Source organism: Canis aureus, chromosome 9, assembly GCF_053574225.1.
Source record: "Canis aureus isolate CA01 chromosome 9, VMU_Caureus_v.1.0, whole genome shotgun sequence".
Taxonomy (NCBI): domain Eukaryota; kingdom Metazoa; phylum Chordata; class Mammalia; order Carnivora; family Canidae; genus Canis; species Canis aureus.
The window spans coordinates 20,723,133-20,735,932 of NC_135619.1; the positions used below are offsets into that span (position 1 = coordinate 20,723,133).

Consider the following 12,800-nt stretch of genomic DNA (forward strand, 5'->3'; position numbering starts at 1 on the left):
TTCACAGAGGCTGCAGCATTTTACATTCCCACTGGCAATTTTAAGAAGGTTCTTATTTTTCAAATCCTCTCCAACACTTTTTTTTTTTTTTAAGATTTTATGTATTTATTTGACGGAGAAAGCATAAGACAGAGAGGGTAAGGTAGAAGTAGGCTCCCTGCTGAGCAAGGAGCCTGATGTGCAGCTTGATCTCTTTGAAGTATGAAGATCTTAAATTTTGATGAAAACTAATTTTTTTTTTTGGTTGTTTGTGCTTTTGGTGTCATATCTAAGAAACCATTGCTTAAAATAAGGCCATAAAGTTTTCGTACAGCTGTGATTCCTTTTAAGAGTTTAGCTCTTACATTAGAGTCTGTGATTCATTTTGAGTTAATTTTAATTTTTTTAAAGATTTTATTTATTCATGAGAGAGACAGAGAGAGAGGCTAAGACATAGGCAGAAGGAGAAGCAGGCTCTCTGCGGGGAGCCTGATGTGGTACTTGAACCCAGGACCCTGGGATCATGCCCTGAGCTGAAGGCAGACACTGAACCACTGAGCCACTTAGGTGCCCCTTTAATTAATTTTTATATATGATATGAGTATGGCTCCAGATTCATTCATTCCTTTGCATGTAGATATCTGCTTGTCCCAGTAACATTTGTTGAAAAAACTGTTCTTTGTTCATTTGTTTTGGTATTGCTGTTCAAAATCAATTGACCATAAATTTATTTCTAGATAATTATTTTTATTCTATTGATATGCCTATTCTTAAGCCATTACTAAACTATCTTAATTGTGATAGCTTTGTAGTAAACTTTGAGATTGGGAAGTATGAGTGGTCCGTCCAACCAACATCCCTTCCCCTTCCCCTCCCCTTCCCCTTCCCCTTCCCCTCTTCATGGCCATACAACTATAGAGAAGAAAATGCTATACCTTGCATTTTTCCATGAATTTTAGGAGCTGCCTGTCCATTTTTGTAAAAGAGACAGTTGGAATATTGATAGGGATTGCATTGATTCTATAGATCACTTTGGGGGAATATTGCCATCTTGACAATATTAAGTCTTACAATCTATCAACCTATCAACTTGGGACATCTTTCCATTTGTTTAGAACTTAAATTTCTTTCAACAGTGTTTTGTAGTTTTCAGAGTGTACGGTTTGCAAACTTACTTTGTTAAACTTATTCCTAAGTCTTTTATTATTTTTATGCTATTGTAAATGGAATTCTTTCTTTCTTTCTCTTTCTTTCTTTCTTTCTTTCTTTCTTTCTTTCTTTCTTTCTTTCTTTCTTTCTTTCTTTCTTTCTTTCTTTCTTTCTTTTCTTCAGAGAGAACGCAAGTTGGATTGGCAGAGGGAGAGAGAGAATCTTAAGCAGGTGCCATGCCCAGTGTGGAGCCTGATGTGGGGCTCGATCTCATGACCCTGAGATCAAGACCCTGAGATAAAGACCTGAGCCCAGATCAAGAGTCGGGTGCTTAACTGACTGAGCCATCCAGGCACCTCAGTGGAAATGTTTTTTTAATTTCATTTTCATATTAGTCATTGCTATTGTATAGAAATAGGACTCATTTTTTTCTGCATCGATTATATTCTGCAACTTTGCTGAGCTTGTTTATTAGTTCTAATAGTTTCTTATTTAGAATTCTTATTTTAGAATTTTAGGCTTACTTAAGCTTTTCTCTTTATAAGATTTTGTCACCTTCAAATGGAGATAGTTTTGTTTTTTCCTTTCCAATTTAGGTGCCTTTTATTTTTTTCTTACCTAATTGCCCTGGCCAGAACCTCAAGTACAAGTTGAATGAATATGGAGAGAATGGATATCCTTATCTTGTTCCTGATTTTAAGTGAAAGCTTTCAGTCTTTCATCAATAAGTAAAATGTTAACTATTGGTTTTTCAGAGATGCCCCTTATCAGGTTGAGAAAGTTTCCTTCTGTCTTAGTTTATTGAATGTTTATCATAAAGGATGTTTGGTTTTGTTAAGTATAATTCTTTTTATATGCTGCTAGATTTGGTTTGCCGGTATTTGGTTGAGGATTTTTGCATTTATATCATATATTGATGTTTGGTTTTCTTTTCTTGTAATATTTGTTTGGCTGTCATATCAGGGTAATACTGGCCTCATAGAATGAATTAGGAAGAGTTCCCTCTTCTTTTATTTTTTTTTGGCAGTTTGAGAATGATTGGCATTAATTCTTCTGTAAACCTTCAGTAGAATTTACTGTGAATCCATCTGGTCCTGGGCTTTTCGGTGTTGAAAGTTTTTTTAAAATACAGATTTCTTATGAATTGGTAACTGGGGTAATGTAGGGAGAGGCAGAAATCAGAATAGAGGGGTATTTTTTTTAAGAAGAGGTATAATAAAAGAGGTATAATCAGGTTTATTTAATACAGGTTAATGATCTACAGATAGCAATTTGGAAGGTGTACTTATATGGATCATTGTTATAAAACAGACTTTGGAGAGGAGAATAGACATTAAAGGGTGTTTTTCTAGGTAGAAAGGGCCTAAAAAGAGAAGATTTGTCATACGGGTTTTGGGTTGAACCCTAGAAAGAATCAAACCTGATTAGACTTCAGATTTTTCTTAAAAGTGCATTTTTCTTTTTTTCCCCTACCGTTCTCCTGTGACTGAGTAATCTTGGACCAGGTAACAAAAGAATAACCCCATTGAGTGAGGATGAATAATAAACTGACCCAGGGAAAGATGAAATATAGGAGCAACTATAAAAGCCTTAAGCGTTTTTGTGCCAAAGACTTGCTAGGGAGAGAAGTAGTATAGAAGGGCCATGGTTACAGGATCATGGCTTTTAAAGGAGGATTAATAGAAATAGTTACCTTTACTGAGTACCTGCCCTGCATCTTCAAACAGCATTATTCCCAAGACAGATAAGAAAAGGGAACCATAGAAGTAGGAGAGAGGTATTCAGATTACAAAATGCTTCATCAGTGGTTTTCAGACTCTTTTTTTTTTTTTTTTAACGCTTCTACGCTGCAGATCTCCCCCACTGTGGAGAAATCTTAAATGGAACCCATATACTCTACACACAAAACCTAAACTGGTTGATATCAGTCTTAGAGCACCTGAACTCAGATTCTTTCTTTGGCCTTCTCTCCTCTTACTGTCAGAAGTTGAGGCATATTTGTAGAACTATAGTTTGGAAATCACTGCATTTTATCATAGTGCTATTTTTCATCACTTGGTAAATGAAAATGGCCAGAAAAATAGACTGTAACACCTTCTGTTTGGTAGCTGGCAGCCCATTTCATGAAAGGGTGTTAATAGTGTTTACATAATAACCTTGTACTTATGCTTGTGTCTTAGTTTGTGGGGGCTGCTATAATACAAACATTACAGACTGGGTGTCTTAAACAAGTAACATTGTTCTCAGTTCTGGAGCCTGAGGCCAAGATCGAGGCACTGCAGATCCTGTGTCTGGTGAGGACCCCTTCCTGGTTCATTCATCTCACTATAACCTCACATGGTGGAAAGGTCCAGGGAACTTTGTGTGGCCTCTTTTAAAAGGGCGCTTATCCCATTCATGAAGGCTCTACCCTCATGATCACCTCCCTAAAGTCCCACTTCCAGATACCATCACACTGGGTATTAGGTTGCAACATGTGTATAGCAGTTTGTAATCAATACTTTCTATCAAACATACATTTTTGAGAAGTTAATTTTCTATCAAACATACATTTTTGAGAAGTTAATTTTCTTTGTCTTGAAGGTTGTTGCAGTGTTGCCTGAAGATATGAGACCAGATACCAGTCCCTATGGTTTCCCATGGGAACTGGTGATATGTGCAGGTGTTGTTGGATTTTTTGCTGTTCTCTTGTTTTTGTGGAGAAGTTTTCAGTCGGTAAGTAACTAAGAATATTCATCTGTCTACAAGGTGTACCTTTTAAGCTATTCATGTTGATTACATGTATTGCCATATCCCAGTGTAAAACATCTCTTCATCTTCCTTAAGATGTTTTCTGATGAACAGAAATTCTTGGAAAATTTTGCTTTCAATATTTTAGTTCTTGATCCATCTTGAATACATTTTTTTTTTCTGGCATGGAGTAAGGATTCAGTGTAATTTTAACCCCAAGATATAACTGTTTTCCTACGCATCTGCCATGCATATTAGAGTTCCATATTAGAGTTCCACATATATGTAGATATTTTCTTTATTCTGTTCCATTGTTTATTGTTGAAAGCAGATACATGTATATCATTCTGTATCCATTAATTAGGTCAGGTTTGCTAATGACTGATTTTTGTTCATGTATTCTATTGTTGCCCCCCTTTTTTGTTTTTTCATCTATTCAGGAGGATTTGCCTGAATTTCACTCTCATGATAAATTTATCAGTTTCTTTTTGTAGTTCTGTCAATTCTTGCTTTACATATTTTGAGCTTATTAGGTAGATACCTGTTTAGAATTGCTACTCTTCTTGGTGGATTGAACCTTGTATCAATATCTGGTAACCCTCTTTAAGTTTGTGATGCTTTTGACTTATAGTTTCTTTTCTCTCTTGTTATAGCCATATCAACTTTCTTTTGGGTGGTATTTGATAGGTCTTTTTCCATCTTCTATTTTTTAGCCTTTCTATGGTCTTCTACTTAATGTGTATCCTATGGAAATTTCTTTAATATTTAATCTGAAAATCTCTTTTTTTTCACTACTGAGTAGTTTGTAGTTGTCTACATATATTATGATTATTGATGTATTTGGACCAATTTCTTTCAGCTTAGTTTATCTTTTTATTTTTATTTAAAGATTTTATTTATTTATTTATTTATTTATTTATTTATTTATTTATTTATTTACAAGAGACCCATAAGAGAGGCGGAGACATAGGCAAAGAGAGAAACAGGCTTAATGCAGGGAGCCTAATGTGGCACTCAATCCCAGGACCCTGGATCACGCCCTGAGCCGAAGGCAAACACTCAACCGCTCAACCACCCAGGCATCCCTAATTTGATATTCTTGTATAATATGTCTAGGTTTGAACATTTTTTTCTTCTTTTTTAGAATTATCTGGAATCTTTTAATGAGGTGTTTTATATTTTTTTTATTTCTAGGAGATATCTTCTGCATTTTCTGTTTTTTCTTTTTCTTTTTGGGACTATGTTTTTAGATGCTATCCCTTCTACTTCTGCCTTCCATATCTCTTAACTTGTTTTTCAGTTTTTTTGGTTTCCTGTTACCTTTTGAGCTAGTTCCTCAATGTGATGATTCAATTCACTTAATCCTCCTCAATACTGATTCTACTATACCTTGACTTTAAAACTTTTTAAAAACTATAAAAATATTTATCCTGTTCATCTTCTATAGATGATATAAGTCCCCATTTTAGTCTCCTAAGCCTACTCTCCTTTACAAATGGAATTTTTCCTTAATTTTTTGAGAGAGAGAGAGATGAAAGAAGAAAAAAAGATTTTGTGGTCAGTTTAGATCCATGGACCAGTGGTAACATTTCTCAAACTTAATTTTGGATGTTATCGCTGGGAGAGATGATAATAAGGACTTCTTGAAATAGTTTGTTTTAGGGTCAAATATATTTGGAGTACAATGAGATAAGCGAAATAGAACAGATGTCTTTAAGAGTTATTTCAGGGTCTTTAATGTGATAATATAACACATAGTGTGGCTCCTCAATAGAGAGACTTTACTATGTAGCATTTTTCCCATTGTACAAACAACACTTTCAGTTAATGTATATTCATACTAAGGCAATAAGAAACCAGTTATTTTTCACTTGGTAGTAGAAGTTAAATACATTAGATTTACTTGAATATATATTTGTTTTAATGTAAATTTTGTTAAAAATTTGTTTCAGGTTAGAAGCCGGCTTTATGTAGGTAAGCTCTTTTTTCTATTCTAGATCTCATCATTATTGTTTATAATTTTGAAGCCTAAAGCTATTTATACATGATAATGTGAACTTTCTTTTCAGGAAGAGAGAACAAGCTTGCTGTAGAACTTTCTAGACAAATTGATGAAAAATGTAAACTACTTGAAAAATTTAGCCTTGTTCAAAAAGAGGTAAGATATTTTTAAAAATATTAGTATTCATGTTAAGAGTCAGAGGACTTTATACTTTTCAATGCCAATATTTCAGTGTAAGTTTATTAATGCTTTGTTTGCAAAGTGTGAGAGTTCAGTTGCTGTTCATATTACTAACCTTATTAATTTTAACCATTATGGTAGGTGTATAATGGTATCTCATTGTGGTTTCATTCTGTATTTCCCTGATTAATGAGGTTAAACACTCTTTTATGTATTTATTGGTCATTTGGATATCATTTTTGTGAAGCTGCCTGCTCGAGGTTTTTTTTTTTAATATTTGAAAAGGTGTGGTTTTTTTCCTTTTTGATAGTAGAATATTTTCTATATTTGAACATGAGCCCTTTGTCAGCAATATGTAGTGCAAATATTTTCCCCCACTGTGTGATTTGCCTTTTTATTTCAGATGGTAAGCCGAAGTTCTTAATTTTAACTTAGTTTAATTCATCAGTCTTATCTTTATGACTGCTTTTTGTTTCTTAAGAATTTTTGTCTACTCAAGGATATGAAGATATTCTTCTGTGCTACTTTGAGAAACTTTGTTTTACCTTTCTCATTTAGTCTTTGTAAAAAGTTTTCTAGGACTGCCATAACAAAATACCACAGACCAGCTGGCTTACCCAACAGAAATTAGTTTTTTCACAGTTCTGGAGGCTAGAAGTCTAAGATCAAAGTGTTGGCAAGTTTGGTTTCTTATGAGGCTCCTCTCCTTAGGCTGCATGTGGCTGCCTTCTTGCTGTTACATGGTGTTACCTCTGTGCAGGTGTCTTTCTCTGTGTCTATCTTTTCCTTTCATATAGGGACACCAGTCAGATTAGATTAGGGGTATCTTAAAGATCTCATTTTAACTTAATCACCTCTTTAAAGGGCCTGTCTCCAGATACAGTCACATTGTGAGGTATTGGGGCTTCAACATATATATTTTGGGGAATACAGATTAACGCAAATGTAATTTCTTTCATTCGTCTGGAATTGAATCTCTGGTGGTGTGATTTGGAAGTCAAGATTCAATGTTTTTTCATACAGATATTGAATTAGCCTGTACAGTTTATTAAAAGACCATGTTTTCCTTTGTTTTGTAGTCCTCTTATATCAAGTGGCCATATATATCTTAGTCTGATTCTATAATCTGTTCTAGTGGTCTTTTTTTTTTTTTTTTTTTTTTTATTCTTGTGCCAGTATCATGCTGTTTTAGTCTACTGTATTTTTATAACATTTCTTGATAGCTGCAGCATAAACCTCCATGTTTGTTCTTAAAGATTGTCTTGGTGATCTTGGCACTTTGCTATTCCATATATATTTTAAATCAATCATCAGTTTACACATGTAGCATGTTAGAGATTTGATTCGGATTGCATTGCATATATAGGTCAATTTGGAGAGAACTTACAGTTTTACAATGTTGTGTTTTTATCCATGGACTCTAGTATATCCCTCAATTTATGTCTTTATAAAATTCTCTCACTATTGTATACATTTTTCTGTTGAGGTCTTTAACATCTTTTCTTAGATTTATTCTCTGGTATCTGATGGTTATTGAAACTATTCTAAATAGTAAGGTTCATCCATGTTATGTATAGATTTGCCTATTCTGGACATTTCACTTACGTGGAATCATATAATATGTGGTTGTGACTGGCTTTTTTCACTTACATTATGTTTTCAAGGTTTATCCATGTTGTAGCATGTATCAGTACTTTGTTTTTTGCCAAATAATGTTCTGTGCCACAATTTAAATATCTCTTTGTCAGTTTGGTTATCCTCTTTTTTGGGTGCTATCAATGATGCTGCTATGGACATTCAAGTACAAGTTTTGTGTGAGTGTATGTTTTTAATTTTGGGGGGTATATATCTATAAATGCAGTTGCTGGATCTATATTTAACTTTTTGAGGAACTGCCAAATTGTTTTCCATAGTGGCTATACCCATGGACATTCCTACCAGATGTTTGTGAATGTTCTAGTTTCTCCACATCCTTGCTGTCCTCATGAGTGTGAAGAGGTATCTCACTGTAGTTTTGATTTGCATTTCTCTGATGGTTAATTGTGTTGAGCATTTATCTTTTCATGTGCCCATTGGGCATTTATTTATCTTCTCTTGAGAAATGTCTTCTCCGTTCCTTTGCCTATTTTTAAATTGGGTTATTCATCTTTTTATTGAGTTGTAACTTTATATATTATAGATATAGATATGAGCTTCTTATCACATGTGTGAATTGTAAGTATTTTCTCTCATTTCTGTGCATTGTCTCCTTACTTTCTTGGTAGTGTCTTTGAAGCATAAAAGTTTTTAATTTTAAAAAATATTTTATATATTTATTTGAGAGAGAGCTTGAGTAGTGTGGACGGGCAGAGGGAGAGAGAGAAGCAGATTGCCTGCTTAGCCGGGAGGCTGATATGGGCCTTGATATGGGGCTTGATCCCAGGGCCCTGAGATCATGACTTGAGCCGAAGGCAGACACTTAGCTGCTGAACCACCCAGGTGCCCCTAAAAGTTAATTTTGAAAATGCTTGGTTTATTTATCTACTTTTTCTTTTGTTGGTTATACTTTTGGTTTCATATCCAAGAAACCATTGCTTAAAACAAGCTCACAAAGGTTTACACCTGTATTTCTTTCTAAAAGTTTTATGGGATTAGATCTTATGATTAGGTCTTTGATCTGTTTTGAATTAGTTTTTTTGTGAATTGTGTGAGGTAGGAATGGGTCCAACCTCATTCTCTGGGATGTAGATATCCAGTTTTTGCTAGCACCATTTGCTGAAAGGACTTTTCCTTCCCCATTGAGCTGTCATGGCACTGTTGTCAAAAATCAGTTGACTGTAATTGTGAAGGTTCATTTGTGGATTCTCAACTCTGTTTCATTGATCTGTTATGTCTGTCTTTATGCCAGTTCCAAACTGTCTTGATCACTGTAGCTTTGTAATAAGGTTTGAAATTATAAATCTGTGAATAGATGAGCTGGAATTTTTTTTAAGAGATTGTATTTTTTGGGCTCCTATGTGATATAGCTGGTTGAGTGTCTGATTCCATTTTGGCTCAGGTTGTGATCTCAGGGCCATAGGATCAAGCCCTGCATTGGGTTCCATGTTGAGCTTGGAGTCTGCTCGGACTCTCTCTCCCTCCGCCCCCAAAATAAAGAAGTAAATCTTTAAAAAAAGATATTTAAGTAATCTCTACATCCAACATGGGGTTTGAACCAATACCACGAAATCAAGAGTCCTATGCCCCACTGACTAAGCCTGCCAGGCACCCCAGATTAGCTGCAATTTTGATAGGGTTTATGTTGAATCTGTAGATCAATTTAGGGAGTAGTGCTATCTTAACATTAAGTCTCTGATCTGTGAACATGAGATGTCTTTCCATTTACTTGGGTCTTCTCTATTTCAATAATGTTTTGTAGTTTTCAGAGAATAAGGTTTGGGGCACTTGGCTTGGTCATTTGGTAATGCGTGCTAGCTACCCTTGATGTCAGAGTTGTAAGTTCGAGCCCCAGGCTGAATGTAGACATTACGTAGAAATAAAACTTAAACAAAAGAAACAGAATATAATGCTTGCACTTTTTCTGTGTTAACTTTACTCCTACATATTTTATTCTTTTTGTTGCTATTGCAAATGAATTTCATTTTTTATTTGCTCATTGCTGAACTAGTGTTTATTCTCTTGTATTTTTCTAAACATTGTGGAACCTTTAGTGAGGTATCTATCCTTTTATTCCTGATACTGGTTGGTTGTCCATTTCTCTTTATCCTTTATCAGCCTTGGCAGTGGTTTATCAATTTTTTTAATGCCTTCAAAGAACAATCTTTTGGCTTGGTTGATTCTTTTTACTTTGTTTTCTATTTACTTTATTCTTTTTTTTCCACTTTTTTTAACTTTTTTTTGGTCACTTTCTGGGGTAGGTACTCAAATCATTGAACTTTAACCCTTCTTTTGTAATTTGTGCATTTCAAGCTATAATTTGCTCTGGCTTTCATTAAAACATCTACCCACTATGGTTATGTCATGCTTTCCTGATCATTCAGTATAAAATATTTAAAAATTTTTATTGTGATGTCTTATTTTTATTTTATTTTATTTTTTAAAAAAGATTTTATTTATTTATTCATGACAGACAGAGAGAAAGAGATAGAGAGGCAGAGACACAGGCAGAGGGAGAAGCAGGCTCCCTGTAGGGAGCCTGATGTGGGACTCCATTCCGGGTCTCCAGGATCACACCCTGGGCTGAAGGCAGCACTAAACTGCTGGGCCACCCGGGCTGCCCGATGTCTTCTTTAAACACTAGTTATTTGGTAGGGTACTTACTCATTTCCTAATAAATAGAGATTTCCTAATAATTTATTTTTATTTATTTTTAGTTTAATTTGGCCTAATTCTGTTTATTTATTTATATATTTTTAAAGATTTTTATTTATTAATTCATTAAAATTTATTAATTTATTTATTAATTCACACAGAGAGAAAGAGGCAGAGACACAGGCAGAGGGAGAAGCAGGCTCCATGCAGGGAGCCCGATGCGGGACTCAATCCCCGGTCTCCAGGATCACACCCTGGGCCAAAAGCGGTGCTAAACTGCTGAGCCCCTTGGGCTGCCCATAATTCTGTTTAATTCACAGTATGCTCAAAAAAAAAAAAAAAAAAAAAAAAAAAAAAAAAATAATTCACAGTATGCTCTCTGTGATTTCAGTCCCTTGTTGTTTGTTGAGACTTAATTTATGGCTTGGCATAGGATTGGTATTGGTAACTGTTTCATGTTTGACAGAAATACATACATTCTTTACCCTTATGTCAGTATAATGCTATTTTACTTACTCTAGTTTTTTGGTATATAAATATAAAAATTAAGTCATTTCTTACTTTTTAAATTCATGGTATCTATTGGTTGTTGAGAGAAGTATGTTTCCCATTTTGATTGTGCATTTGCTTTTCTCTTAATTTTGCCAATTTTATGTATACTGAGGCTATGTTAGATGAATACACATTTAGAATTGTTTTATCTTCCTGGTTAGGTGGAGCTTTTTATCATTATGAAATACCCCTGTTTATCTTTAGGAATTTTTGATTTTCATTTGTTAAGCATTTGCATGATAGATCTTTTCCCATTATTTTACTTTTGTTTATATAGTTTTGTGTTGTCTCTTTTAAAAATAGTATAGAGTTTTGCTTTTTTAAATCAGTCTAAAAAAATCTTTGTATTTAATGGACTATTATTTCATTTGGAGTCAATGTAATTTCTCATTATTAGGGCTTAAATCTACCATCTTAAGTGTTTCTATTTGACACCTAATCTGTGTTCTTTTTTCTCTTCCCTCTTGTTTTCCTTTTTATTAAAATAGTTTATTTTTCCTTACTTCAGTATTTTCTATATCAGTGGGTTTGTTACTTAGGGATTATTTTATATTCTTTCAATGGTTACCTTAGAGATTCCAATATATATCCTTAATTTATTAATATCTAATATAAGTTAGTGCTGTTACTACTTATTGGATGATATAAAGACCTTAGAATACTTTAATTCCACTTGCCCCTTTTTTGTCCATGTCCTATGATACATATTTGGATTTTTTATATTTCTTTAAACCTCCAAATCATTTTATTACTATTTGAAATAGTGACCATTTATTTGGATTTGTCCACATGTTTATTATTTCCGTTGCTGTTTATTCTTTCCTTCATTTCAGCTGCCATTTGGGATGATTTTTCTTACTTCTGAATACCCTAATCTTTTTCCTTTTTAAAAAAATATTTTATTTTATTTAAAAGTATTTATTTGAGAGAGAGAGAGAGCATGCACAAGCAGGGGCAGAGAGAGAGGGAGAAGCAGACTCCCTGCCAAGCAGGTACCCGACACAGGGCTTGATCCCAGACCTGGGGATCATGACCTGAGCTGAGGGAGGACACTTAACCCACTGAGCCACCCAGGTGCCCTACCCTAATCTTTCCTTTTGTGAAGTACACTGGTGATAAATCCTCCCAGTTTTTATTTGTCTGATAGTGTATAATATACATTTTGTATAATTCTGTTTCTAGAATTCTAAGTTGGCAATTATTTTCTTTGAACACTTTGAACATTTCATTCTACTTCTTTTTTTCCTGCTATATTGTTTGTCAGAGTCAGCTATAAGTTTTATTTAATTTTGGTATCAATTGATGGTATTATATGTTTTAGGTTTTTTTTTCTCTTCCATTTTAAAAATTGAGGTGTAATTTTTGTATAGTTAAATGGACATTTTAAGTGTATTTTGGCAAATGTATTCATATTCACCCGTGTATTTACCATTCCCATTAAGATGGACCATTCCCATCAACATTTTTATCATGCCTTTTTTTTTTTTTAAGATTTTAGTTACTTATTCATGAGAGACAGAGAGAGGCAGAGACATGGGCAGAGGGAGAAGCAGGCTTCCTGTGGGAACCCAACGTAGGAGTTGATCCCAGGACCCCAGGATGATGACCCGAGCCGAAGGCAGATGCTCAACCACTGAGCCACCCAGGTGTCCCTCGTGCTCATTTTCAGTCAGTCTCCTACCCTTATTAACAATCACTGTTTTTATTCTAGCACCATAAATTAGTTTTTTCTGTTGCAGAGTTTGTATAAATGAAATCATAGTCCTTTGTGTTTCCTTTATCCAAATAATATTATATTTGAAATTAACTATGTTGTTGGATATATTAGTAGTTCTTTTTTTAAAGCTAAGTTAATTTGTATTGTATCAATATATCACAATATGTTTATCCATGGTCCTTTTAATATGTTATTTCCAGC

The 12,800-nt window shown here is 34.2% G+C and overlaps 1 protein-coding gene across 12 annotated transcripts in view; it reads left to right on the forward strand.

Moving 5' to 3' along the window:
* MIA2 (MIA SH3 domain ER export factor 2) overlaps positions 1-12,800 on the forward strand; it is a 90,632-nt gene that overhangs the window by 27,060 nt on the left and 50,772 nt on the right. For all 12 annotated transcript variants that reach the window (XM_077909121.1, XM_077909123.1, XM_077909122.1 and 9 more), the window contains 3 exons: positions 3,712-3,843; positions 5,811-5,832; positions 5,928-6,016. In XM_077909121.1, the coding sequence (XP_077765247.1) occupies positions 3,712-3,843; positions 5,811-5,832; positions 5,928-6,016 (243 nt within the window). The remainder of the gene's footprint in view (positions 1-3,711; positions 3,844-5,810; positions 5,833-5,927; positions 6,017-12,800) is intronic.